The sequence below is a fragment of the Amyelois transitella genome, chromosome 27 (genome assembly GCF_032362555.1).
Source record: "Amyelois transitella isolate CPQ chromosome 27, ilAmyTran1.1, whole genome shotgun sequence".
Taxonomy (NCBI): domain Eukaryota; kingdom Metazoa; phylum Arthropoda; class Insecta; order Lepidoptera; family Pyralidae; genus Amyelois; species Amyelois transitella.
The window spans coordinates 1251640-1276296 of record NC_083530.1 but is presented as its reverse complement, the minus strand read 5'-3'; the positions used below and the strand labels follow the sequence as shown (position 1 = coordinate 1276296).

Genomic DNA, 24657 nt, shown 5'->3' with positions numbered 1-24657 from the left:
GGTGTCACAGACAAGCGTACTACCGCTGCGCCACATAGGCCGCCAAAATGCCGCCGCCGCCGTATGTACATATGTATCAACATCCATACATACATATGGTCACGTCCATTTCCCTTGTGGGGCAGACAAAGCCAACAGTCTTGAAAAGACTGATCGGCCACATTCAACTTTTTGGCTTATTGATAGTATTGAGATCCAAACAGTGACAGGTTGCTAGCCCATCGCCTAAAAAAAGAATCCCAAGTTTGTAAGCCCATCCCTTAGTCGCCTTTTACGACATCCATGGGAGAGAGATGGAGTTCTTTTTTGTATTAGTGCCGGGAACCACACGGCCAGCCTCTTTCCCGGAGGTGTAGGCAGGGACTACATCTTTCCACTTGCCACAATTCCTGCATTTATAAGTGTGTACTTCTTTCGCTTCATCCACATTCATAACTCTCTGATTTCAGGTACTCTTGACCTGACCATTCGGCAAGACTTGCCGAATTAATCAAAGTACTGTGTTCATCTAACAGTTACCAGGGTACAAAGTTTGTAAGCCCATCCCTTAGTCGCCTTTTACGACATCCATGGGAAACTAATGGAGGGGTCCTATTCTTTTTTGTATTGGTGCCGGGAACCACACGGCACGGTATGTATCAAATTTAAATCTTAACTGCTAACTTACTTGGTCCGCGCGCTTAACATCTTGCCACACAAATTACACTTCACTTTTCTATTTCCGTGCACATCTTCATGCCTTTTGAGAAGGTAACGGGCCGTGAATCTGGCACCGCATCGATCGCACACGAAGGCTCTGTCAGCACAGTGGACCTTGCGGACGTGAGCTTTGAGTAGCGTGGCTGATGTGAACACGCGTTGGCAGTTTTGCTGTAAAGAACCCCCCACAAGTTCCCTTTAAAAAGTAAAATATAATAAAAATGAACTCCATCTTGAGGTTAGCATGTATTAAGTAGGTAATAATTTTTACACCCCCGACATGATAGAATTGAGATTCAAATAGTGACAAGTTGCTAGAGCGTCGCCTTAAAAGATTAATCCCAAATGTATATCCCTTGGTCGCTTTTTACGAGATCCGTGAGAAAGAGTTGGAGTGATTCTATTCTTTTTTTCTCTAGGTGCCGGGAACCACACGGCACACCAATAAAACAGTTATTTTCAACCAGATGATAAGCTAAGAACACTCTCGATCAAATCCGACTTATTGCATCCCTCTTTTTCCATCGGGGGTAAAAAAAGAGAATGTGTTGCTGTGCCCGCGACTCCGTTCGCGTGAAATAGTTTTTTAAAATTTTCCCAAGGATAAAGGTTTATTAATTTCAAAAATTAATAATTTTCCCCGTTTTTTTCACAATTTCCATTATTTCTTAGCTCCTTATAGTTGCAACGTGATGTTATATAGCCTAAAGCCTTCCTCGATAAATGGTCTATACAACACAAAAAGAATTTTTCAATTCGAACCAGTAGTTCCCCAGATTAGCGTTTTTAAAACAAACAAACAAACTCTTCAGCTTTATAATATTAGTATAGTTTTACATCAATAAGTAGAGTGGTACCATGATAACTGCTAGATGAACACAGTACTTTGATTAATTCGTCAAGTCCTGCCGAATGGTCAGGTCAAGAGTACCTGAAACTGGCGAGCTTGCACTAAGTGAGTTATGAATGTGGATGAAGCGAAAGAAGTACACACTTATAAATGCAGAAATTGTGGCAAGTGGAAAGATGTAGTCCCTGCCTACACCTCCGGGAAAGAGGCTGGCCGTGTGGTTCCCGGCACTAATACAAAAAAGAACTCCATCTGTTTCCCATGGATGTCGTAAAAGGCGAATAATGGATAGGCTTACAAACTTGGGATTCTTTTTTAGGCCATTGGCTATAGCAACCTGTCAATATTTAAATCTCAATTCTATCATTAAGCCAAATAGATGAACGTGGTCATACAGGCTTTTCAAGACTGTTGGCTCTGTCTACCCCTAAAGAGATATAGACTTGACCATATGTATGTATGTATGAACGTACTACCGCTTCCAAAGCACATGTGTAGAAGAAGCGGCATAATACACTACACTGCAGCATTTTCACCAGATATCAATTTACAAAAATAGCTCTCTAAAATCTAAATTGTGAACATTGTCTACATTCATATTCGCATTGGCATAGCTGCAGGTAAAAGTTAATTTATAACATACATACATATGATCACGTCTTTATCCCTTACAGGGTAGACAGAGCCAACAGTCTTGAAAAGACTGATAGGCCACGTTCAGCTGTTTGGCTTAATGATAGAATTGAGATTTAAATAGTGACGGGTTGCTAGCCCATCACCTAAAAGAAGAATCCCAAGTATAAGCCTATCCCTTAGTCGCCTTTTACGACATCCATGGGAACGAGATGGAGTGGTCCTATTCTTTTCTTATTGGTGCCGGGAACCACACGGCACTTAAACGTTCACGATAATTACGGGCACGGTTAATTTATAAAATTAATAAAATCGATTTGCCTTACCTGCGGACATGTCAAGTTGGTGACATCTAAATCTATGAAGTACTTTTTTCTCTTGCCTGGCCTCTTTTGGACTCCGATGTTGCCAACAAAAATTAAATCTGATTGTGATGGAGATTCTAAAAAGAGTTTTAATATTATTATATTATGAAATATATAAATGAAAGCTTGATACTTTATGGGACACTTATGCAAAAATATTGTATTTAAACTATAGGCTTTCGTCCGCACGGAAACCCTATCAATCCTGTGGGAACTCCGGGATAAAAAGAAGCCTATATGTTATTCTGGGTCTTCAGCTACCTACAAACCAAATTTCATCATAATCGGTTCAGTAGTTTTTGCGTGAAAGAGTAACAAACATCCATGCTCACAAACTTTCGCATTTATAATATTATAGTAGGATAATAAATACTAATGTATGGGAGTTTTTTTTGTTGTCGTACCCTAGCCAGGATTCAAACCAGAGACCTTGTACAACAACATTACAGCTGTGCCGCAGAGGAAGTCACTTATGAGTATAGATTAAGAATCAAAAACAAACCTTTTATACATTCCATTGTAATTTTATTTGCATTGCATATGTTCAAAGGCTCAGCGAATACTTTCTCATTCAGTCTGTAGTACTTTGAAGGTTCTTCATCTTGATTTACATCAAAAAAAGGCTGTTGAAATAAATGTATGTAAATTGAAATTGGTGACCACACTTTTGATTTTCTTAAAAACATGGTAGAAGCCAGAGGTAACATGTCTATATAGCAAAACGTGAATTACTGAGACTATTTTTTTTTAAGTTTTGTTAAATAAATTATAACCAAAAAGCATTCATGAAAAAAAATTGAGATTTGTTACGTCTTTTTCGATGTTTATTTCTTGCATGCCGCAAGTATTTCCTGTTTCAGAATTTGTAGTATTTACAAAGTTGACGTCAAACGACCTCATGATTAAATTTAACTTAAATCTAGTTATTTTTTAATACAAAACTCAATATTTCACTGATATTCGTTCGTACTAACGAGAATCAGAACAGAAAACAAACAAATCCTTCCCAGTTTCCATTCCATTGTCTCTTTTCAATTCCATAATATAGGTAACTTTTGAACTGACATTTGACTTTGACATTTGCTTAAAACAGGTGGCTGATGTTGCCATCGTGCAACCTGGTACCATATTAGATGATTAGTTAGTACTTATCTCGTAAACTTTAGTAGTTATGTGTTGTACCTATTTATCTTTGAAAGCTATATATTTTGCTCAACCTTTGTTTACTTTTTGATTTTAAACATGGTAAAATGTACTTATGAAGTTTCTTTGTGAGTAATTTTTTTTAAACTAGTATACTAAACATATAGTATTAATTAGACAATAGTGTATGAGAACCCTTGTTGTTGCGTTTTATTTTTACCTATTGAACAATCGTAGTCGCAAAATAGAGAGTTAATATAAAAAAATATAATAATAAAAATAGAACGGAAGTCAACCATGATAATTAACACAAAAATGCATGTACCTAGTTACTATTATTACTTTATTATATTACAATTGTAATAACAATTATCTCCCTATATTTTTGATCTCTTTGACCTTCGCTGTTTAAATGGAGATAGTTTTATAACACAAGATGTTGATCGCAATTTAAATAAAACGCAGTTTAATTTCGCACGCGCTTTAGGAACGTGTTTTGGTCGTTAGATTTTCTTATTTTTCCATTATTTCGCCGGAATTGAGTAACTATTTGTCAAATAAATAAAGCTGAACGTTAATTTAATAACAACGATTGAAAATATTAAAGTTTTTTGGGAAAATTCATTAACATTTCTTTTGTTTTTTGAATATAAAAATGGTTGTAGTTTCGTCAACATTTTCGCAGCCTCTCGAAGGGATATTGTTTCAATCACCCGGTACAAAGCTTTTGGTAAATGATCAGGAACTTGGAACAGCTACATTGTACATAACGGAAAGGTATCGTATTTTATCATAGTTATTTGAATTGTGCAAACACATTTTTTTCTAATGGGAACCACAAAGATAATTCACATGCATTTTATTTTCAAACAAAGCAGTTCGTAATTTCAATGGTTTGTTGTATTTTCACTTAATTTCCGAACATAATACACCTATGTTGCATTTCTAACACTATATTAGGTCCACTGATTTTATTTTTATAGTTTTTACAATAAAGTTTCAATAACACCATTTCATATTTCAGCAACGTAATATGGGGCGGAGGTGTGCGTCCAAGTGGCGGACCAGCACCGACTATATCGCTGTTATACCCCAGCATATCATTACATGCCGTACAAAGGGAGCCTTCGCCAGCCTTGTATATGGTCCTTAATTACGAATTGAGGTGAGTTTTCATTTTGGTCATCATTCTTTGAATTTGCTCTCTCTCTTTCTCTCTCTCATCCCAGCGTGTTCCCCGTAGCACCCTCTACAGAAGTGTTACAGGGCCTGGGGTTTGCCTTCAGACTATTTTTGAACTTGTTAACCATTTTAGAACAAAAATCTAAATTCCATTGTCGTACTAGACAGCTGAACATAGCCTTTCAGTATAGTTTTCATTTTGGTCATCATTCTTTGAACTTGCTCTCTCTCTTTCTCTCTCTCATCCCTGCATGTTCCCCGTACCACCCTCTACGGAAGTGTTACGGGGCTTGGGGTCTACCTTCAGACTATTTTTGAACTTGTAAACCATTTTATAACAAAAATCTAAATTTCATTGTTAAACTAGACAGCTGAACATAGCCTTTTGGTCTTTTGAAGACAGTTCTGTTTACATACATACATACATACATAAAATCACGCCTCTTTCCCGGAGGGGTAGGCAGAGACTACCTCTTTCCACTTGCCACGATCTCTGCATACCTCCTTTGCTGCATACTTACTTGCTATGAAGTTCTGTTTAAGCTATTGTTATTTGTTAAGTATTGTATTTTCTTTTTTAGATGATGGGCTGGCTGTCACTTATAGATTCTACAACCCTATCATCTTCTACAACCCTATCATCAAGCCATAAAGCTGAACATGGCCTCTCATTCTATTTAATACTGTACCATCTGAACCATTTTTAGTATTTGTATTGTATGTTATTTTTTGGGCCATGGGAGAGAAACATATTCATACCATCATAGCAAAAAAATGGCAGTCTCTTTCCCTCATCTCATTCTCTCCCTCGCACACCTATCAGTCTTTTTGAGTCTGTTCATAAATAAAGACATGATTATATGTATTATATCCCGAAACCGCCAAGCTTGTATGAAGAGTGTTATGAAGCGAAGGAAGTATGCAGAGATCGTGGCAAGTGGAAAGAGGTAGTCTCTGCCTACCCCTCCGGGAAAGAGGCGTGATTTTATGTATGTATGTATGTATTATATGTATTTATTGTTGATAGATGTAACTGTTTCTAAGTAAGTTATAAACTATTTATACAACTTTCGTTACAGGGTACCAGAGTTTACACAACAGTCAGGATCAGGCGACGCGAACGAGGATGATGATGATGAAGAATTTGACGCTGATGATCAACCTATCACACAGCTTAGGTAACAGAGCCATATTGTTAGACTAGCGAACCGCCCCATCTTCCCACGGGTGGCATTTATGGTATAAATGCTTATATGTATAAATTTTATACATGTAAGCCTTCTTCTTGAATCATACATAATATATCTGATATAAACATATACATAGATGTCCTAGTCGATCTATTTGTAAAAAACGTAAAATATTTATAATATTGGAATGATAATAACTTATGTAATAACTTAAGACAGAAGGTCCTTTAAGTAGAGGCTAAATAGATTAACCGACTTAGTATTACATGGATCACACAACTTTTTACGGTAGAAAGACTGAGCTTGGTATTTTTACAGGATGTTTTTGATGGCATTTTTTTTTCATTACAGATTTATACCGCAAAACGAGGGTGACTTACAAGCGATGTATTCAGCCATGAGCGAGGGGCAGTCTCTACATCCCGACCCCGCAGACGAGGTGGACGAAGATGACCCTTACATGGACGGAGAGGAGTTTGACGAAGGTCAGTCTTCTGAATGACCCGTCTTTTCAAATTCAAAAGCTTTTGTTGCTGACTTCCAGAGTTACAATTACACATATACAATTGTTATAATAAAAACAGTGTGATGTGGTTCCCGGCACCATTAAAAAAAAGAATAGGACCACTCCATCTCGTTCCCATGGATGTTGTAAAAGGCGACTAAGGGATGGGCTTATAAATTTGGGATTCTTCTTTAAGGCAATGAGCTAGCAACCCATCACTATTTGAATCTCAATTCTATCATTAAGCCGAACAGCTGAACATGGTCTATCAGTCTTTTCAAGTTTGTTGGCTCTGTCTACCCCACAAGGGATATAGACGTGACCATATGTATGTATGTATTATCAGTTGCATACTTCATATCATACCACTGATACAATCAAAGAGCGTAGATGGTCGAATCAGTAAAATGCCCGGTTAAAATGCGTGATGCGCAGGAAGGCACAGGTTCAAATCCCACCCCGGCTATGTACCAATGACTCTTTTCAAAGTTATGTGTACATTGATGCTTTTACGGTGAGGGAAAACATCGTGAGAATGTGTAAGCATTACATACATACATATGATCACGCCTTTATCCCTTACGGGGTAGACAGAGCCAACAGTCTTGAAAAGACTGATAGGCCACGTTTAGCTGTTTGGCTTAATGATAGAATTATTAATTAATATTAATAAGCATTATCAATCCAATACGGGTTAGGTTCTGCAAAGGTTGCGGAGGTCAGACGGGAGTCGCTTCGTGTAAAAACCTGACTCGCCCAATACAGGGTCCATGGTCAAAGGCGTACCCCGGGCTCCTCTCCAAAGTGGTGAGGATGCGACCGGTACTAAAGCCAGGAGGAAGAGGTATGTAGAACTATGCCTCGTGTTTTGTTTACAGGAGAAGACGAGTTTGAAGATGCCATGGAGAGTGAGAATAATCCAGAAGATGCTGCCGCCAGGATGCGGCAGCTCAGGATCGAGAACTCCAACGGGGCACATTATGAAGGTAATTTTACATTTTACATACATACATACATATGGTCACGTCTATATCCCTTGCGGGGTAGACAGAGCCAACAGTCTTAAAAAGACTGAATGGCCACGTTTAGCTATTTGGCTTAATGATAGGATTGAGGTTCAAATAGTGACTGGTTGCTAGCCCATCGCCTAAAAAAAGAATCCCAAGTTTGTAAGCCTATCCCTTAGACGCCTTTTACGACATCCATGGGAAAGAGATGGAGTGGTCCTATTCTTTTTTGTATTGGTGTACCACACGGCAAACATACATAACATTACGCTAGTTTCCCAATTTGGGTAGGCAGACTATGGATAAGTATTGATTTTATTTTCAGATGCTGAGGACGAAGCAATAGGCGATGACGACGAGTGATCTTTTTATGTTAAGTGTATTTTATGTTTTGTGCAAAAGTTATTTGACAAAAGTGAAGTGTGGACGGAATTTTATACATAATGTAATTATGTATGTACATGTTTGAGATGTCAAATGATGATGCTTACTCGTGAAAAGGGTAATATTTTTTTGTTCTTTTCAATTTTTTTTTTAAATAGCAACGTCGACGTATTTAATAATTTAAATAAATATAAAATTGAATTTGTTTTTATTTTTGACAATTTTTTGGAGTGCATGAGCTTTTTTTGGGATATTCTGGTATTAAAGTTTAGATTGTTTGCGAAAATAAAATACGAAAAAAAAAGAAATTGCTTATTGATATATGTACTACATTATAATTAAACTTCATTCCTAAAATTTAAACTTACACGATGACATTAAAAATATACTATGATCGAGATTCAATATTGCATTGGTATAAGGCTGAATTTGTATATTGGATTGGATGAGCGGTAAGAAGGTTACCTATTTCGAATAATATACACTTTTATTGTAAATTGTACTCAAAATTTTTTAAATGTTAATGACATACATACTTATGGTCACGTCTATATCCCTTGCGGGGTAGACAGAGCCAACAGTCTTGAAAAGACTGAATGGCCACGTTCAGCTTTTTCGCTTAATGATTTTGATGAGTTGAGTTGAGAGTTAATGACCATTTATGATATTTCGATTGGTTTAGACGCGATCGGTCCAATATATTGTTTTTCCAGTGGTGCATTTCTTTACAGACAAATGATTTACATACTTTAGTTTTTATATCAACAGTTTGTTTTTTTAACATCAAATTTATTTTAGTTTAGTCGGTTGTATTGTACAAATCGCGCCTAAATGTTTAATGATGATAAAATTTTACATGATTCGTCTGTTCATTGATTAAACTCGAATATTTTAAGAAATACCTGTGTGTTATCAGCTACTTTTTCTTTACAGTTCAGAAAAATAATTTTCATAATAAACAATACCGTTTGCAAATGACAGGTGATATAAACCAAATTAAACGGGATATTATCAAAATTATTACAATTTCTTTTCGTGGCGTGGGCATGCATTATAGGCACTATTTCAGATTACGTGATTCAAGCTGATTAAAATTAAGCGCACTTAAATCTATTATAAAAAAAGGTAACAAACCAATGTTTTCACAATATTTGTCTTAATTTAACCTGTATTTGTAACATTGATTAATTATTAACCTATCTAGTATTCAAAAGATGGCAGTTTTGTGCATTCACACACAAGTTGTAATTTTCGCTTTTCCCTGATACAAAATAGTTTTCAAAATGCATTTTGGTTGAATATAGAGCAATCGACTAGTTTTTTAGTTCAAGCACTGGCTATTATTATTTTTGCATGATTAATTAGTATACAGGTATATTTACGTTAATGTATAAATGCTAAATACACAAATATTTAGTGTTTGTGACGCTTTTGTCAATTGCAAATGGTCATTGCATCAATTATGGTAACTTTTTTTTTGGCAAGTGGTCAACAGATTTATTGGCACATTATTAGAATATAATGGCGAACTGACACTTAAAATTTTAGTTAGCGAAAGTATGTAACTACGACACAAGCAAAGAGGTTATTTCGCAATAATTCCACTACACTTCTTTCAGTTGTAATTTTTATAACGTTCAATGTTATATATAGAATTTGTATTCTAGATTTAGTGATTTTTTAAATAAATCATATCAAAATATTTAAGTATTTTTATTCCTCTATCCGCAAAATATCCAGATTCCACAATAATAATAAAGAGATTTTTTATATTATTAACCCGAATACTTCTGGACTGATTTTTACGAAATTGGCACAGGTATAGACTATGTTTTTTGAAGTTTTCCAAGGGAACGAAGCCCCCCATAAAGCTTATATCCTTCAAAGCGGTTCCAAGCCAAACGAAAGTTAACCGTGGCCTTGTCATTACCGAGACTGTCTCCTCCTGGCTTTAGTCCCGGTCGCATCCTCACCACTCTTCAAGAGGAGCCGGGGTATGCCTTTGACCATGGATTCTAGATTGGGAGAGTCATGTTACCCCCTAAGAAATAATGTAGTGAAAAGTAATAAAACAAAAAATGTATACACTACTATTTTTATTAGGAAAACACAATACATTAAAGTTCATTATTTTCAACAAGTTGCAACGCGTCAATTCGTACCTTTGTACTTATTTATCCATGCAGAAAAACTATAAAATAAAAAAAATAATTCAACAAAAAGTTTTTCAATTACTGTTTTAAAAACTAACCTTAATTCTATGCTCCCATTTTACTCTCGCAGATTAAAACAACCCTATATTTAGCTAGCAACCACATCTAAATCGGCGGAGTGGTTCCGTGGGACGTATTGATCGTAGGCATTTTTTTTTGCCAGGCGCGCAAGTTGGTCGGTGTATAGTCAACAACATAAATTTCGTGGTCATTTTGACAAAAAAATTCATAGATATAACAATTAAGTTTTGAAAAATATATAAACGTTTAGTAGTAGGAACATACTTTTTTAGATTTAAGTTTTAAGATTCGTGAAAAAATCTGTCTCTAAAATATAAGTTTGATCTCTGTGACAGTTGTATGGATGGAACGATAATAAACTTAGATGTGAAAAAGTATTTTTTAAAAGTAAGACCATATAATTAGGAAGTAGCATTTGAAATCTGCTACAGAGATATATGTAATTTTAAGACTGTTATATACTGCCTATATAAGCAAGCTAAAATTATCGCTGTCCCTTTTCTCGCCATAACAAAAAGCGAAACAGCGATAGTTTTTCGCGCCAATAACCGCGTCTCGCGTTTCATACTACAGCGGTTTTAATGTAAATATAATAAGGTGTTTAACTCTGCATTAATACGTTTACAAATGTCATGTAAGCCGCCATTTTGTGTCAACTTACGCGCCGGGTAAAGTAATTTTTATTGTGAACAATTATTTATTTTTATTATAATTCAAAGACAATTTATTCATGAACTCCCAATAAGTCCCTGAACCATCCGTTTAAAATGAGGCGTTCTCAAATGTCTTGTCACCAGATTGACATTGATATTTATGAAATAAATTACTCCGTTAATTTAGAACAAGATGATATCATCTATATATTAATTTATTTTAACTCATGACGGCAAAATAAGTTAAAAACCATTAGGATAAAGCGTCATCTGGTGTTAAGAAATTTTCATGAAAACACCCTCATAATATTCTTTTGTAGACACTACCGGACACTCGACACGATACCTTCAACTAACACTAACGACGTTTGCATACACGTTATTATAGTTCCAACGAGCTTAATCTGCACTCTCAAAAAACAGATAACACTGTTTAAATATATCACTAAATTTCCAGTAACTTACCACACGTTTCCATACACGTCGTTAGCTTAAAGTCCATACTGATTGTCTAAAAAGAAAAATATAACGCTCGCATACACGTCATCTGTTTCTCTGACCATAAAACCAGACTTTGATTTTACATATTTGAGGCATCTGTATTATTAGCAGAGATCGGAATAGGTAGATTAATTTTATGTACTTGCATCATGAATTACCATAGAAAGCATAACATGGATAAACCTCTTTTCCGGGATTCCATTTCAGTACTTACACTTACAGTAAACTACATTGTCCGCGGGTAACATAGGACTACAATTTACGTGAACGAAGTCGGGGGAAAACAGCTACCACTAATATATTCTTCATCCATCACTTGTAAAAATTCCTAAAATCTTAATAATTTACAAATCCCGCAATCCCGGACGGAGGCATGTCCATATCAATATATACGTTTCAGTTCATTGACCCCAATTCAATCTACCTATTCCGATATTTAATTATTAGTCACAAGACTAAGAGCGTCCGGTTTGTATGTGTTTAAAATTACATATTCTGTGGTATTTTATACACGCATTATTTTAACTATTTTAAAGACATTCATTTACACTTATATAATGACAATTAACGGACTGTACACTTTTGTATTTCGCTCTAAAAACATGTTTATTAAAATGATGAAATCCTACGTTTAGCCACGAAGCGACTCCCGTCTGACCTCCGCAACCTTTGCAGGGGAACCTAACCCGTGTTGGATCACGATTTCACGTTTTCTCACGATTTTTTTCCTCACCGTAAGAACATTTGTTAACATTCAAACTAATGTACGTATATTGACCCAATAGGGTTCAAACCGAGGTTATTTATTTATCATAAAAATCTTATTTTACGCGCATATGTTTTCAAAGCGAAACTCTAATACAAAATTAGTCACAAAAATATAAACTTCTTAAAGGACAAAGATTTTAAACAATACGGGAAATTGTTTAAAATATGTTACATATTTTCAATTTCAACTAGGCTATGACATATCCAATTCCAAAACTATTTTTAATTTAAAACCGTAGCAGTAACGTAAAGATAAAACCATTTCATTAAATCTTTACAATATTGTTTAATAAAAAAAAAAATATCATTTCCTTAAATGCTTTTATATACAAATTTCAGAAGTATTACTCCTACATTTTTATTTGAAACATACACGGTGTCATGTTATTTGGGGACGTTTAAAGGTCAAGTGGACGAACGTATCTTGACTTGACCGAATCGGAGACGCCCCGGCGAAAGGTCAGGTCAAGAGCGTCTTGAACTGACGAAAATTATGACAATGAAACGTTTCCTTTAGAGCCTCAGGACTCCACAACATCACCCAGGTGATTTGAAAAGACAGGGTTTTTTTTAAGATAAATTCTACATTATAAATATGATAGAGACCGTTGTAATCCAAAACAGGCTGTTTATATTAAGAAACTAATTAGGCTATTTATATATATTATAAAAAGATATTGAATTAAGTGTATGCATGGTAAGGGCTGATTAGGCGCCATTTTAGTTCAAGTTATGTGTCGGGATATTGTAAAATAGCTGCAGTGCAGTTTGTTACCGCTTCTTCTGCACTGACGCCTTGGAAGCGGCAGTAAACTTAGTTTTAAGTAATTTATTTGACGTCAACCAATGTTGTGAAACCAAACGTTTTGACAATTATTAAGCGATATGAAGTATCCTATAATAATGAATAAAAATTTTGAATTTGAATTTGAAAGGTACAACTTTAAAATTATGATCTCAATGAAATTTGTATAATTACTATATTATAATGCTGTGTCTTTTTTTAATCATACTGTTTAGACAAAGATGGGGTTATAAAAAAAAAATCTTTGAAAATTATTTAAAATATGGATTTTAATTGGTAATCAACATAAAAAGTTCAAATCTCCGTCTCATTGGAATTCTAGATTTGAACCATTTTTTATTACATATTTATTACAAAAATATGCTCAAGAGTGTTCTCATATAATGTATATTAGTAAAATGCTATAGAATTTGGCGTGTTGTAGGTAATAAATAAAATTATAAATTATCATTATTCTGGTGTTTTCGCTCCAGTTGCGAACTTGCGAGCCCTTGGTCCGCTTTAAATCATGATCCAAGAATAGATAATTAAAAAAAAAAAATATATATTGGATCGCAGTTACACAATAAATTGCTTGAATATGTTAGCATAATTAATATGAATGTAAGTATCCAACATTAAAAATATTACTTTTATTAGGTATCTATAAATATTTTTTTTATTTTAAAAATATGAAAAAGCCAAGCCTAAGAACGAATGTTAGCCAACGGACTTAAAAGAAAAAAAATACAGAAAACGAACAGTGCCGTGTGGTTCCCGGCACCAATACAAAAAAGAATAGGACCACTCCATCTCTTTCCAATGGATGTCGTTAAAAGGCGACTAAGGGATAGGCTTACAAACTTGGCATTCCTTTTTAGGCGATGGGCTAGCAACCTGTCACTATTTGGATCTCAATTCTATCATTCTATCATTGAACGTGGCCATTCAGTCTTTTCAAGACATTTGGCTCTGTCTACCCCGCAAGGGATATAGACGTGACCATATGTATGTATGTAAAACGAAACCAGAGCTCTAAACCACAACCATTCAAATTCGCAACCGTGGAGACGAGACAAGAAAAAACAAAAAAAAAATACATAATCTACAACATCACGAATTCAACCAAATTCTATGCAATTCACTTCGACATCATCAATCATATATATATATATATACATACATATATATATATGTAATTACAACTAACTCACCATCACGCCGTAGTGGTTAAAGGGCTGCTTATACTCTCAACGGTCTTGGGTTCGACCTGCTGTTGTTCGACGCACTCCATTTCCGGATTTCCGTTCACTTCATCCTTCATCGCGACATCGTTCAACTTATCATCATCATCATCACCCCGCTCAGACTTCCCGCACTCGTCAGACTTTTCACTGTCGCGCGTTTTTTCACTCGTTTGCGATTTGGACTCTGTGTCTGTCGTGTCTTGACTGGACGTGTCCGTTATATCCGGTTTGTCGTTTACCGTGTCACCGACATCCGGTTGGTGTGTTGTTAAAACGGCCGTTGTTTGTTCGCTGATAGGTTTTTGTGGAGTTTCTATTTTCTCTTGTGCATTGCTGTCTGTGGATGTGAATAAATAAATATAAGTAAAATAAATAAATATATATACGGGACAAATTACACAGATTGAGTTAGCCTCGAAGTAAGTTCGAGTCTTGTGTTACGAGATACTAACTCAATGATACTATATTTTATAATAAATACTTATATAGATAAACATCCAAGACCCAGGCCAATCAGAGAAAGTTGGTTTCTCATCATGCCCTGGCCGAGATTCGAACCCGGGACCTCCGGTGTCACAGACAAGCGCACTAAATTCAAAATCAAAATCTTTATTGCATATCACTTTTATTTATTGTTTAAATTTCGTATAAATCAATGTATTCTCTCGTCCACGTTTCAATACTAAGTTTGGATAATTTTGTTTAAAAAAAGAATAGGATCACTCCATATCGTTCCCGTGGATGTCTCAAAAGGCGACTAAGGGATAAGCTTATAAACTTGAGATTCTTTTTTTAGGCGATGGGCTAGCAACCTGTCACTATTTGAATCTCAATTCTATCATCAATTTAAACAGCCGAACGTCTTTTTAAGACTGCTGTATGTACTAGCTGTGCCTGCGACTTCGTCCGCGTGAAACAGTTATTTTGGGCATCATTGAAGCCCTCAAGGATCAATAATTTTCCCAGTTTTTTTTCACATATTCTATTATTTCTTTGCTCCTTACAGTTGCAGCGTGATGTTATATAGCCTAAAACCTTTCTCGATAAATGGTCTATTCAACGCAAAAAGAATTTTTAATTCGAACCAGTAGTTCCTGAGATTAGCGCGATCAAACAAACAAACAAACTCTACAGCTTTATAATATTATAGTATAAGATTTGTTTATTTTAAAATCAAACAACTCACCAGTTTCGTCCACTTCCATCGGCGTCTCTTTCTTCTCATCACCGTTTAATTTCTGCAAATGAAAAGTACAATATTAAATAAAAAAAAAAAAAAAAAAAACGGTCAAGTGCGAGTCGTGACTGATCACCAGAGATCGGAATAGGTAGATTGATTTTATGTACTTGCATCACGAATTACCATAGAAAGCATAACATGGATAAGCCTCTTTTCCGGAATTCCATTTCAGTACTAACACTTACAGTAAACTACGTTGTCCGCGGGTAACATAGGACTACAATTTACGTGAACGAAGTCGGGGGAAAACAGCTACCACCAATATATTCTTCATCGCACTTGTAAAAATTCCGGAAAAAATCTTAATAATTTACAAATCCCGCAATCCCGGAGGCATGTCCATATTAATATATACGTTTCAGTTCATTGACCCCAATTCAATCTACCTATTCCGATCTCTGCTCATCACGTATGGGTTCTGTACCACTAACAATTTCATTACGGATCTATAAAGTTTATTAGCATAATCATCTTATCGCCTAATATTTTTTTGGCATAAATATTCATAACTAGCTCTGCCCGCGACTTCGTCCGCGTGGAATAGTTATTTTGGGCATCATTGAAGCCCTCAAGGATGAATAATTTTTCCCGTTTTTTTTCTTCACATTCTCCATTATTTCTTTGCTCCTTATAGTTGCAGCCTAAAACCTTTGTCGATAAATGGTCTATTGTATTTTACAAATTGTACATGTAACAGTAATAAATAAATAAAGTAATTTAAAAACACAGGATGTTACAAAACTAAATTAACGACACAAAACAGAAACAAAAAAACTACTTCAAACTACTATTTAATACACCAACACCCTTATTCAATTGAAACTAATAAAAATAAATACTGAAAAAAAAAATCTCTTTATAATCCTTATACAGATTTTAAATCATATATATACCATCAGGAAGGCGACTGATTCAAATTTTTTTTAATATAACAGGTTTGTAAGAGTTCATATTGTACCTATTTATAAGCAGTAATTGTAATTTAACTGATGTACTTACTAAAGTACTTTATGATATGCAATAAAGATTTTTTAAATCACATTTTCATAGCTGAATTTTGGTCTAAGACAACAGACTTATGATATTTTTTTACAAACCAAAAATTAATTTTGTCTCCATTGTCACGTCTTTATCTCCTGCATTTAATATGATGATATGCAATAAAGATTTTGAATTTGAATCTTAAAAATGTGTAAAAATCAACATATTAATTAATTAAATCAATGAGACTGAATAGAATGAGAAAAAAAATTTTTATATATGAAACAGTCGCTTACCATAATTCCACTAACTAAGAATCTACAAATTTTTTATAACAAAAAATAAAAAAAAAAAACCTAATTCCTCCGCGGCTTTTTGCTGGACTTGGGTTTCGGCGTTCGTCGTTTCTATACGAAGATACAATATTCGTAAGCCATATAATATAATATATATAAAACATATCTATCTAATATATTTAAACGAGCAATTCTTGTATATATATAATGAGGATCTCTGAAACGGCTCCAACGATTTTCATGAAAGTTACAGATAAATCTTTTCGGCTTAAGGAATCGATTTATCAAGGTCCTAGGTTCGAGAAAAGCTCGGTTCCCAACATATACCTGGTTGACCGAGCAAAGCTCGGTCAACCAGGTACTATACTATAAACCATTCAACTACTGGAGAGGGATACTCACCACTCTGGAGAGGGATTTTAATTATAATTTATTTATGTATGTACATCAAGGAAAAAGTAAAAATATAACTTATATTCAGCTCAAAAAGCTAAGTTGGCAACACTGATCAATTAATCGCTTCATAATAATATCTACAAGGGGACATAATAAGGGGACATAATAGTGTATATTATGTATCTTGTATGTATTTACGCATTTTTTTTTTGTTATGTATGTATTTTGCAGTATGCATGTGCACTTTATCGCACCACCAACTTAAAGTTTTTCTGTTCGGTCAGCTGGTTGACTGGTAGAGAATGCCAAACGGCATTAAGTCCGCCTTTTGTATATTTTTGTTTTTGTGCAATAAAGTTTAAATAAATAAATAATATGACAATGACATTCAATTCTACGTCACCTGAGGCTTATTCTCATCCCCGACCTCGCTCGGCATAGCGCTGGACGTCGACGACACCTCATCCTCTTGTTCCTGCTTCTTCTGCCGTTTGGTTTGTCGTCCTGTGACGATAAATAATAATCATACATACACAATTTATATATTATTGTTGCCTAGGCTTATATTATTATATAAAATTCTCAGTCATATTGACAGTCAAGTAATGTGATCACCGGCACCAGTAGAAAAAAAAAGAATAGTACCACTCCATATCTTTCCCATGGATGTCGTAAAAGGCGACTAAGGGATTGGTTTATAAACTTGGGATTCTTCCTTTAGGCGATGGGCTAGCAACCTGTCACTATTTGGATCTCAATACCATCATTAAGCCGAGCAGCTGAATGTGGCCATTCAGTCTTTTCGGGACTATTGGCTCTGTACCAACCCCGTAAGAGATATAGACGTGACTATATGTATGTATCAAATTACTTCTGGGTTTCTCCTTGGGTTGCTTAGAAAAGAAAAAATAGGACCACTCCATCTCTTCCCCACGGATGTCGTAAAAGGCGACTAAGGGGTTTATAAAATTGCGATCCTCTTTTTAGGCGATGGGCTATCAACCTGTCACTATTTGGATCTCAATTCCATCATTAAGCCGAGCAGCTGAACGTGGCCATTCAGTCTTTTCGGGACTATTGGCTCTGTACCTACCCCGTAAGGGATATAGACGTGACTATATGTATGTATGTATGTATCACATTACCTTTGGGTTTCTCCTTGGGTTGCTCGGGCTCCGGCGCGGCCACTTCCGGTTCCTGTTCCGCGGTTTCCCGCTCGGGCTCCGGACTTTCTTCTTTGGGTGCAGACGGGTCCTCCTGTTTATATAATTATATTAAATATATTAAGGTTAATATGAACGGGACTGTTGGAGTGGGAAGGCTTAGACCAGTGATTCCCAAAGTGGTCTATATCGTATCTTATTGGCGTACTGTTACACAGGCTTGAGTCTTTAACAGACGCCAGTCTCCACCAATATTTTGTACATTTTTTGTAATTTTCTCTGTCTACGGAGACGAAATTAATACTTTTTTACTTTTACTTTATTTGTCACAGACCCCTAGGGGTTTTTGCAAGGGGTCTACGTTTACGTTCCTGGTAAAGGGTCAGGTCAAAAGTACCCGAAACCGCCGAGCTTGCATGAAGAGAGTTATGAATGTGGATGAAGCGAAGGAAGTATGCAGAGATCGCGGCAAGTGGAAAGAGGTAGTCTCTGCGTACCCCTCCGGGAAAGAGGCGTGATTTTATGTATGAATAGAATAGATTTATTTTCAAAATTGGATACAAGGTATCACTTATTGACGTCACATAACTTAAATCTAATTATAACTACTACCGCTTCCAAAGCGCATGTGTAGAAGAAGCGGCGGAACAAACTACACTGCAGCATTTTCATAGGACGTCAATTTACAAATAATCGTGGACGAATGCACATTGTCTACATTAAAAAACATGTATGAATGTAGAACTGATTATGTCAATACGAATATTTCGTCAAATAAAATTAATATAAAATAAAATATATACATACTGTACAAATTATGTCAAGATCATGTCAAAAATACACAAGCATTTAAGAGGCCATTATGTCCAGCTCGGGCCACACATGTTTATCATTAATATAATCATCCGTGCTGTAATAGGCTTTCCTACAAAGCTCAACTTTAATATACTGTTTGAATTTTCTATCATTCATTTCAAGAACACTTTTTGGTAATTTATTATTGTCTTGTCTACTTTTTGGTAATTTATTGTATGTATGTCTACGTTAGCGAAAAAAAATTAGGGGTCCATAAAATGAAAATGATCCACGATAGTGGATCTCAACACATACACTGATAGTACCTATTTACTTACATCATACTATCTTATAATATCAAAACATATATACATTATTTATAAAGTACCTATGAAGTATACAGGGTGACATTTAAAACAACTGCATCCTTTTAAACATAGACTAGGTTTTAGGTTTAGAATAACTTTATTCTCATAAGATTTACATAAAATAAATCACTTACTGAGAAAACAATATTTATATAAAGTATGGGCATGCATTTTATACAAAATAAATATAAATATAAAAAAACCAATAGCCTCGACACAGAGGGTATAGAATAATAAATATGAAAAAAAAAAAAATAGTAGGGTAGATCTACGGAGCTACGGAGTGACGTCGTCTTCGTCATCGACTGCAAGCGATCGCGCCCGGCAACACAAGGATTACTTTATTCTAGATGTGTCAGCAATGAATTTAGTTTGTTTTTTTTTTTTTTTTGTAATATTATATTTGTTTGTTTTCCGCAAGGTGATGTAAGTTTGTTAATTATAAAAATCGTGTATATATGTTTTTAGTTTTCTTTTAAAAATAGCTATTGATTTTACTCCTTTCATCTCTTTTGGTAGGTTATTATACATTTTCGCTCCTTCATATTGTATGTTAAATCTTCCATAGTTTGTTCTTGGAGTGCGTAGTATTAAATGGTTTGCGCTGCGTAGTTTGATTTTTTGTATTTCACTTTTTCTACGGAAAGATATTAGTGTGTGGACATGGTTATTTATAATTTTATATATTAACAGGCATGTGTAGTATAAGTATGTTTGCCTTATTGTCATTATTTTTGTATTTTTGTATATATTAACAGTAGGTGTTTTGAAGTCATAATTAAAAAGACATTTTATAAGTTTATTTTGAGCTACTTGTATTGTTTTTAAATTAGTTTGGTTTGCTGTACCCCAGATCTCAATCAAATAGTCTATATGCGGTTTTACTAGGGAGTTATAAATTAGATGTTTTATTTTATGTGGAAGGCAATTTGTTACTCCACGCAAAGTACCGGTTAATGAGGTTAGTTTAGCTTTGATTAAATTTATATGTTATTCCAGTTAAGGTAGTGATCCAAATTGAGTCCAAGATATTTTTCACTAGTTTTTTGTTTAAGTTCTATGTCATTTATCTTAAGTTGTATTGGTTCACTTATTTTCTTGTTTTTTGCAGTGAATACGACATAATTTGTTTTATCGGCATTTACTGTAAGTAAATTTGACAAGAACCATTTATTTAATTTATTCAAGTCTTTTTGGGATTTTGATATCATATTGTTAATTGAATTACCGAAATAGAATAAACTTGTGTCGTCTGCGTAGAGAGAGATATCTGCATTTAGGCCTATGTGTTGGATGTTATTGACATATATGAGGAACAGAAGTGGACCCAATATTGAACCTTGTGGGATACCGAAATCAATTTGACTGGTAGAACTTTGATGTATACCTATTTTGACTATTTGTCTACGATTTTCAAAATATGATCTGAACATATCGTGTGCCTTTCCAGATATACCAATGTCAGACAGTTTTTTGAGTAGTAATTTGTGGCTGATGGTATCAAACGCCTTTTTTAAGTCGATGAATATACCGATAACTATTTGTTTTTCATCACTTTTGTTTTTGATTTTGGTTACGAGGTCCACGGTCGCCGAGAGCGTATTCGATTTGGGTCTAAAACCATATTGTTTTTTGTACAGAAAGTCTATCGAGGTCAGATATTTTTCTAGGCGAAAATAAATTATTCTTTCAAATATTTTAGAAATAACAGGCAGAACCGAAATTGGGCGATAGTTATATGGTTCAGATTTACTACCGGACTTGTAGATAGGCGTAACTTTGGCAAGTTTTAGGGAATCCGGGAAAACTCCTCGTTCCAGACAATAATTTATACAGTCCGTGAGGGGAATGAGGATTACGTTCTTCAGACACTTAATTGTTTTTGGGCTGATTCCGTCAATACCGGAACTCGTATTGGGGTCCAGATCATCAATTATCTGACTGATTTCGTCTGCGGTTGCAGGTGCGAAGTTCGTGAGTTCAGTAGATCTCGTTGCAGATGCACGTGAAGTACGAGTGCCGGCTAATCGATTTTTCGGGATTTGGGAAGCAAGAGTTGAGCCAATGGTGGAAAAGAAGCGATTGAAACATTCGCAAATTTCTTGTTCATCCGTTACTGTCGCTGAGTCCATGACAAGTTTGTTCAGCTTCACAGGATCTCTTCCTTTGTTGTTAGCCAATTCTTGAATAGACTATACCCATGCTTCTGAGCTGTTTTAGCCTATTTTTATTTAAATTAAACGTCATCATTCACATTTACATTTAAAACACCCTCAAAAACTACGTCACACGCTTTATTAAAGTCCAATACTACAAAAAGAAATTAAAACTAAACATGTAAATAAATGTCTGAAAAATAAATTATTTTTCTAGTAAAGTACAGAGTTTTCGAGATCGCTCAGCTAAATGAATTGTGTCGTTGACCTCTGAATCTTACGCGTCGCTTTTCCGCCGGCCGGGGTGATATGACGTATATAGGATCGTGGATTTTTTTTTTTTATTTTTTTTTCGTACTTTCTGATATTTTTCTTTTAACGTTTTAAAATATCCTTTAGATGAGTACACTTAACAGTTAAATTTATGCAGTTGAATTAAAAGTCACCCTGTATAAGTTTATAAAATTGTGTAAATTGTAGGATACAGGAAATCAATATCACGTAAGTAGGAGGAATCTACCCAACACGGAAAAACATGGCAAGGGTAAGTCTAAGACACAAAAATCTTTGGAGAACTCTGGCCTAGACGAATGTACCTTGATATGTAGTAAGCAAACAAATAAATTCACTTTGCGCGTCATTGTAATTGAAAAGATTTCAATTAACGATTTACTGAGTGTAGGTACGAGTACTTATAAATAATTAAGTACTCGTACTTAATTATATCTACCAAAATATATTGCATTGAAAATCGAGTTATTCGGCCGAGTAAGAGTGTCAAAAAACCCGCCGCGAGTACTTACCGAGTACTCGGTCCATCTCTTGTAAGTATGTACATATGTATGTATATAGTGTACGACCAAACCATTTAAGCATTCACTTTCCTATTCCTGACACTATGAATGTATGTATGTTCCTGTCACTATGTATGTATACTCCTGTCACTATGTATGTACACTCCTGTCACTATGTATGTATGTAGAATTGACGTCCGATGAAAATGCCGCAGTGTAGTTTGTTCCGCCGCTTCTTCTACACATGCGCTTCGGAAGCGGCAATAGTTACAATTAGATTTAAGTGATGTGACGTAAATAAGTGATACCCTGTATCCAATTTTGAAAATAAATCTATTCTATACTCTCTAAGGGCGGAGTGGGAAGACCTAGACGACCGTATCTTGACCAAATTAAGGACGTCCTGGTAAAGGGTCAGGTCAAAAGTACCCGAAACCGGCGAGCTTGCATAAAGAGAGTTATGAATGAAGTGGATGAAGCGAAGGAAGTATGCAGAGATCGTGGCAAGTGGAAAGAGGTAGTCTCTGCCTACCCCTCCGGAAAAGAGGCGTGATTTGTATGTATGTATGTATACTCTACTCGTGTCAGTATGTGTGTGTATGCGTGTGCGCACTGACCACCAGCAGCATCTAAGCATTCACTTTTCTATTCCTGTCACTATGTATGTATGTACACTCCTGTCACTATGTATGTAAGTGATGTGACGTCAATAAGTGATACCTTGTATCCAATTTTGTAAATAAATCTATTCTGTTCTCTACTCTATAGGCTAGCAACCTGTTGAATCTCAATTCTATCATTAAGCCAAACAGCTGAACGTGGCCATTCAGTCTCATCAAGATTGTTGGCTCTGTCCCCCGTAAGGGATATAGACGTGATGATTTGTATGTATGTATGTATACTCTACTCGTGTCAGTATGTGTGTGTATGCGTGTGCGCACTGACCACCAGCAGCATCTAAGTATTCACTTTTCTATTCCTGTCACTATGTATGTATTTACACCCCTGTCACTATGTATGTATGTACACTCCTGTCACTATGTATGTATGCACACTCCTGTCACTATGTATGTAAGTGATGTGACGTCAATAAGTGGTACCTTGTATCCAATTTTGTAAATAAATCTATTCTATACTCTACTCTATAGGCTAGCAACCTGTCACTATTTGAATCTCAATTCTATCATTAAGCCAAACAGCTGAACGTGGCCATTCAGTCTCATCAAGACTGTTGGCTCTGTCTACCCCGTAAGGGATATAGACGTGATGACTTGTATGTATGTATGTATACTCTGCTCGTGTCAGTGTGTGTGTATGCGCGTGCGCACTCACCACCAGCAGCACGGTGTGCTGGCCGCCCGCCGCGGCGGCGAGTGCGGCGCGCTCCACGGCGGCGGGCGCGGGCAGATCCTCCCGTGACCCTGACCCCAGCTGACCTTCGCTGCCCATGCCCCACGCATATACTTCACCTGGGGGGGGTGGAGAAAAAAAAAACTTCAAATTTTCATTCATATCATTTTAACAAGCGACTCCAGCGTCGGTCATTTATCTACACCGTTGTTTGTGAAGGTTAAATTAACTTATTCTTTACTTCTCAGCTGCCTGAGCACTAATCAGTGCACAGACCTCAAATGCTTAAGCTATGTCATTTTATTCTGAATATTAAATGGGTTACTATAAGTACCGTGTGGGCACCAATAGAAAAAAGAAATAATAGGACCAATCCATCTCTATCAACATGTCGTAAAAAGAGACTGAGGTATAGGCTTCTAAACTTGGGATTCTTCTAAGCGATGGGCTAGCAACCTGTTACTATTTGAATACCAATTCTATATTAAAGCCAAACAGCTGAACGTAGCCTATCAGTGTTGTCAAGACTGTTAACTCTGTCTACTCCACAAGGGATATAGACGTGATGATATGTTATTGTTATTATTATGTATGTATATATGTAAAATAAAATTTAAATTTTTTGCCCATATTATAAAATAGGCAAAAACAAAAAAAACTGCTTAAAAAACAGACTTACGAAAGGAATTTATAAGGCAAAGCTAACTGTAAAAGTAGGTCAGGGCCGGCTTCGTCGAATTTTCAAGGACCAAATTTCGAATGTCTTGAAAAAGAGAGATGTTAGGAGTACCCTTAATCGTCGAATATGCATGAAATGAGTGTGGAGGAAGCGGGATAGGGTCTGTTAGGATCGTAGCAAGTGAAATTCCATAGTTTCTGCCCACCCCAATGGGAGACAGGCGTGATGGTATGTATGTATGTAAAAAAACTGCCACATTATAAGTCTTTTTGACAGAACGAACTCTGTCGGCTC

The 24657-nt window shown here is 35.6% G+C and overlaps 2 protein-coding genes across 2 annotated transcripts in view; one reads left to right on the top strand and one right to left on the bottom strand.

Annotated features, from left to right (window-relative positions):
• Nucleotides 1–4144: 4144 nt before the first annotated feature.
• On the top strand, nucleotides 4145–9660 carry LOC106142125 (methylosome subunit pICln). The gene is made up of 6 exons (XM_013343750.2): nucleotides 4145–4467; nucleotides 4715–4855; nucleotides 5952–6050; nucleotides 6414–6547; nucleotides 7446–7553; nucleotides 7900–9660. Exons 1-6 carry the CDS (start codon nucleotides 4346–4348, stop codon nucleotides 7935–7937), a joined length of 642 nt encoding a protein of 213 aa, XP_013199204.1. The 5' UTR covers nucleotides 4145–4345; the 3' UTR covers nucleotides 7938–9660.
• A 379-nt stretch (nucleotides 9661–10039) lies between these two features.
• Nucleotides 10040–24657, bottom strand: part of LOC106142130 (regulator of chromosome condensation) — a 29326-nt gene continuing 14708 nt past the window's right edge. The window contains exons 11-15 of the mRNA XM_060951968.1: nucleotides 23667–23803; nucleotides 18204–18315; nucleotides 17462–17562; nucleotides 15332–15383; nucleotides 10040–14482 (exon numbers count right to left, since the gene is read on the bottom strand). Coding sequence (XP_060807951.1) covers nucleotides 14115–14482; nucleotides 15332–15383; nucleotides 17462–17562; nucleotides 18204–18315; nucleotides 23667–23803 — 770 coding nt within the window. The 3' untranslated portion in view covers nucleotides 10040–14114. The remainder of the gene's footprint in view (nucleotides 14483–15331; nucleotides 15384–17461; nucleotides 17563–18203; nucleotides 18316–23666; nucleotides 23804–24657) is intronic.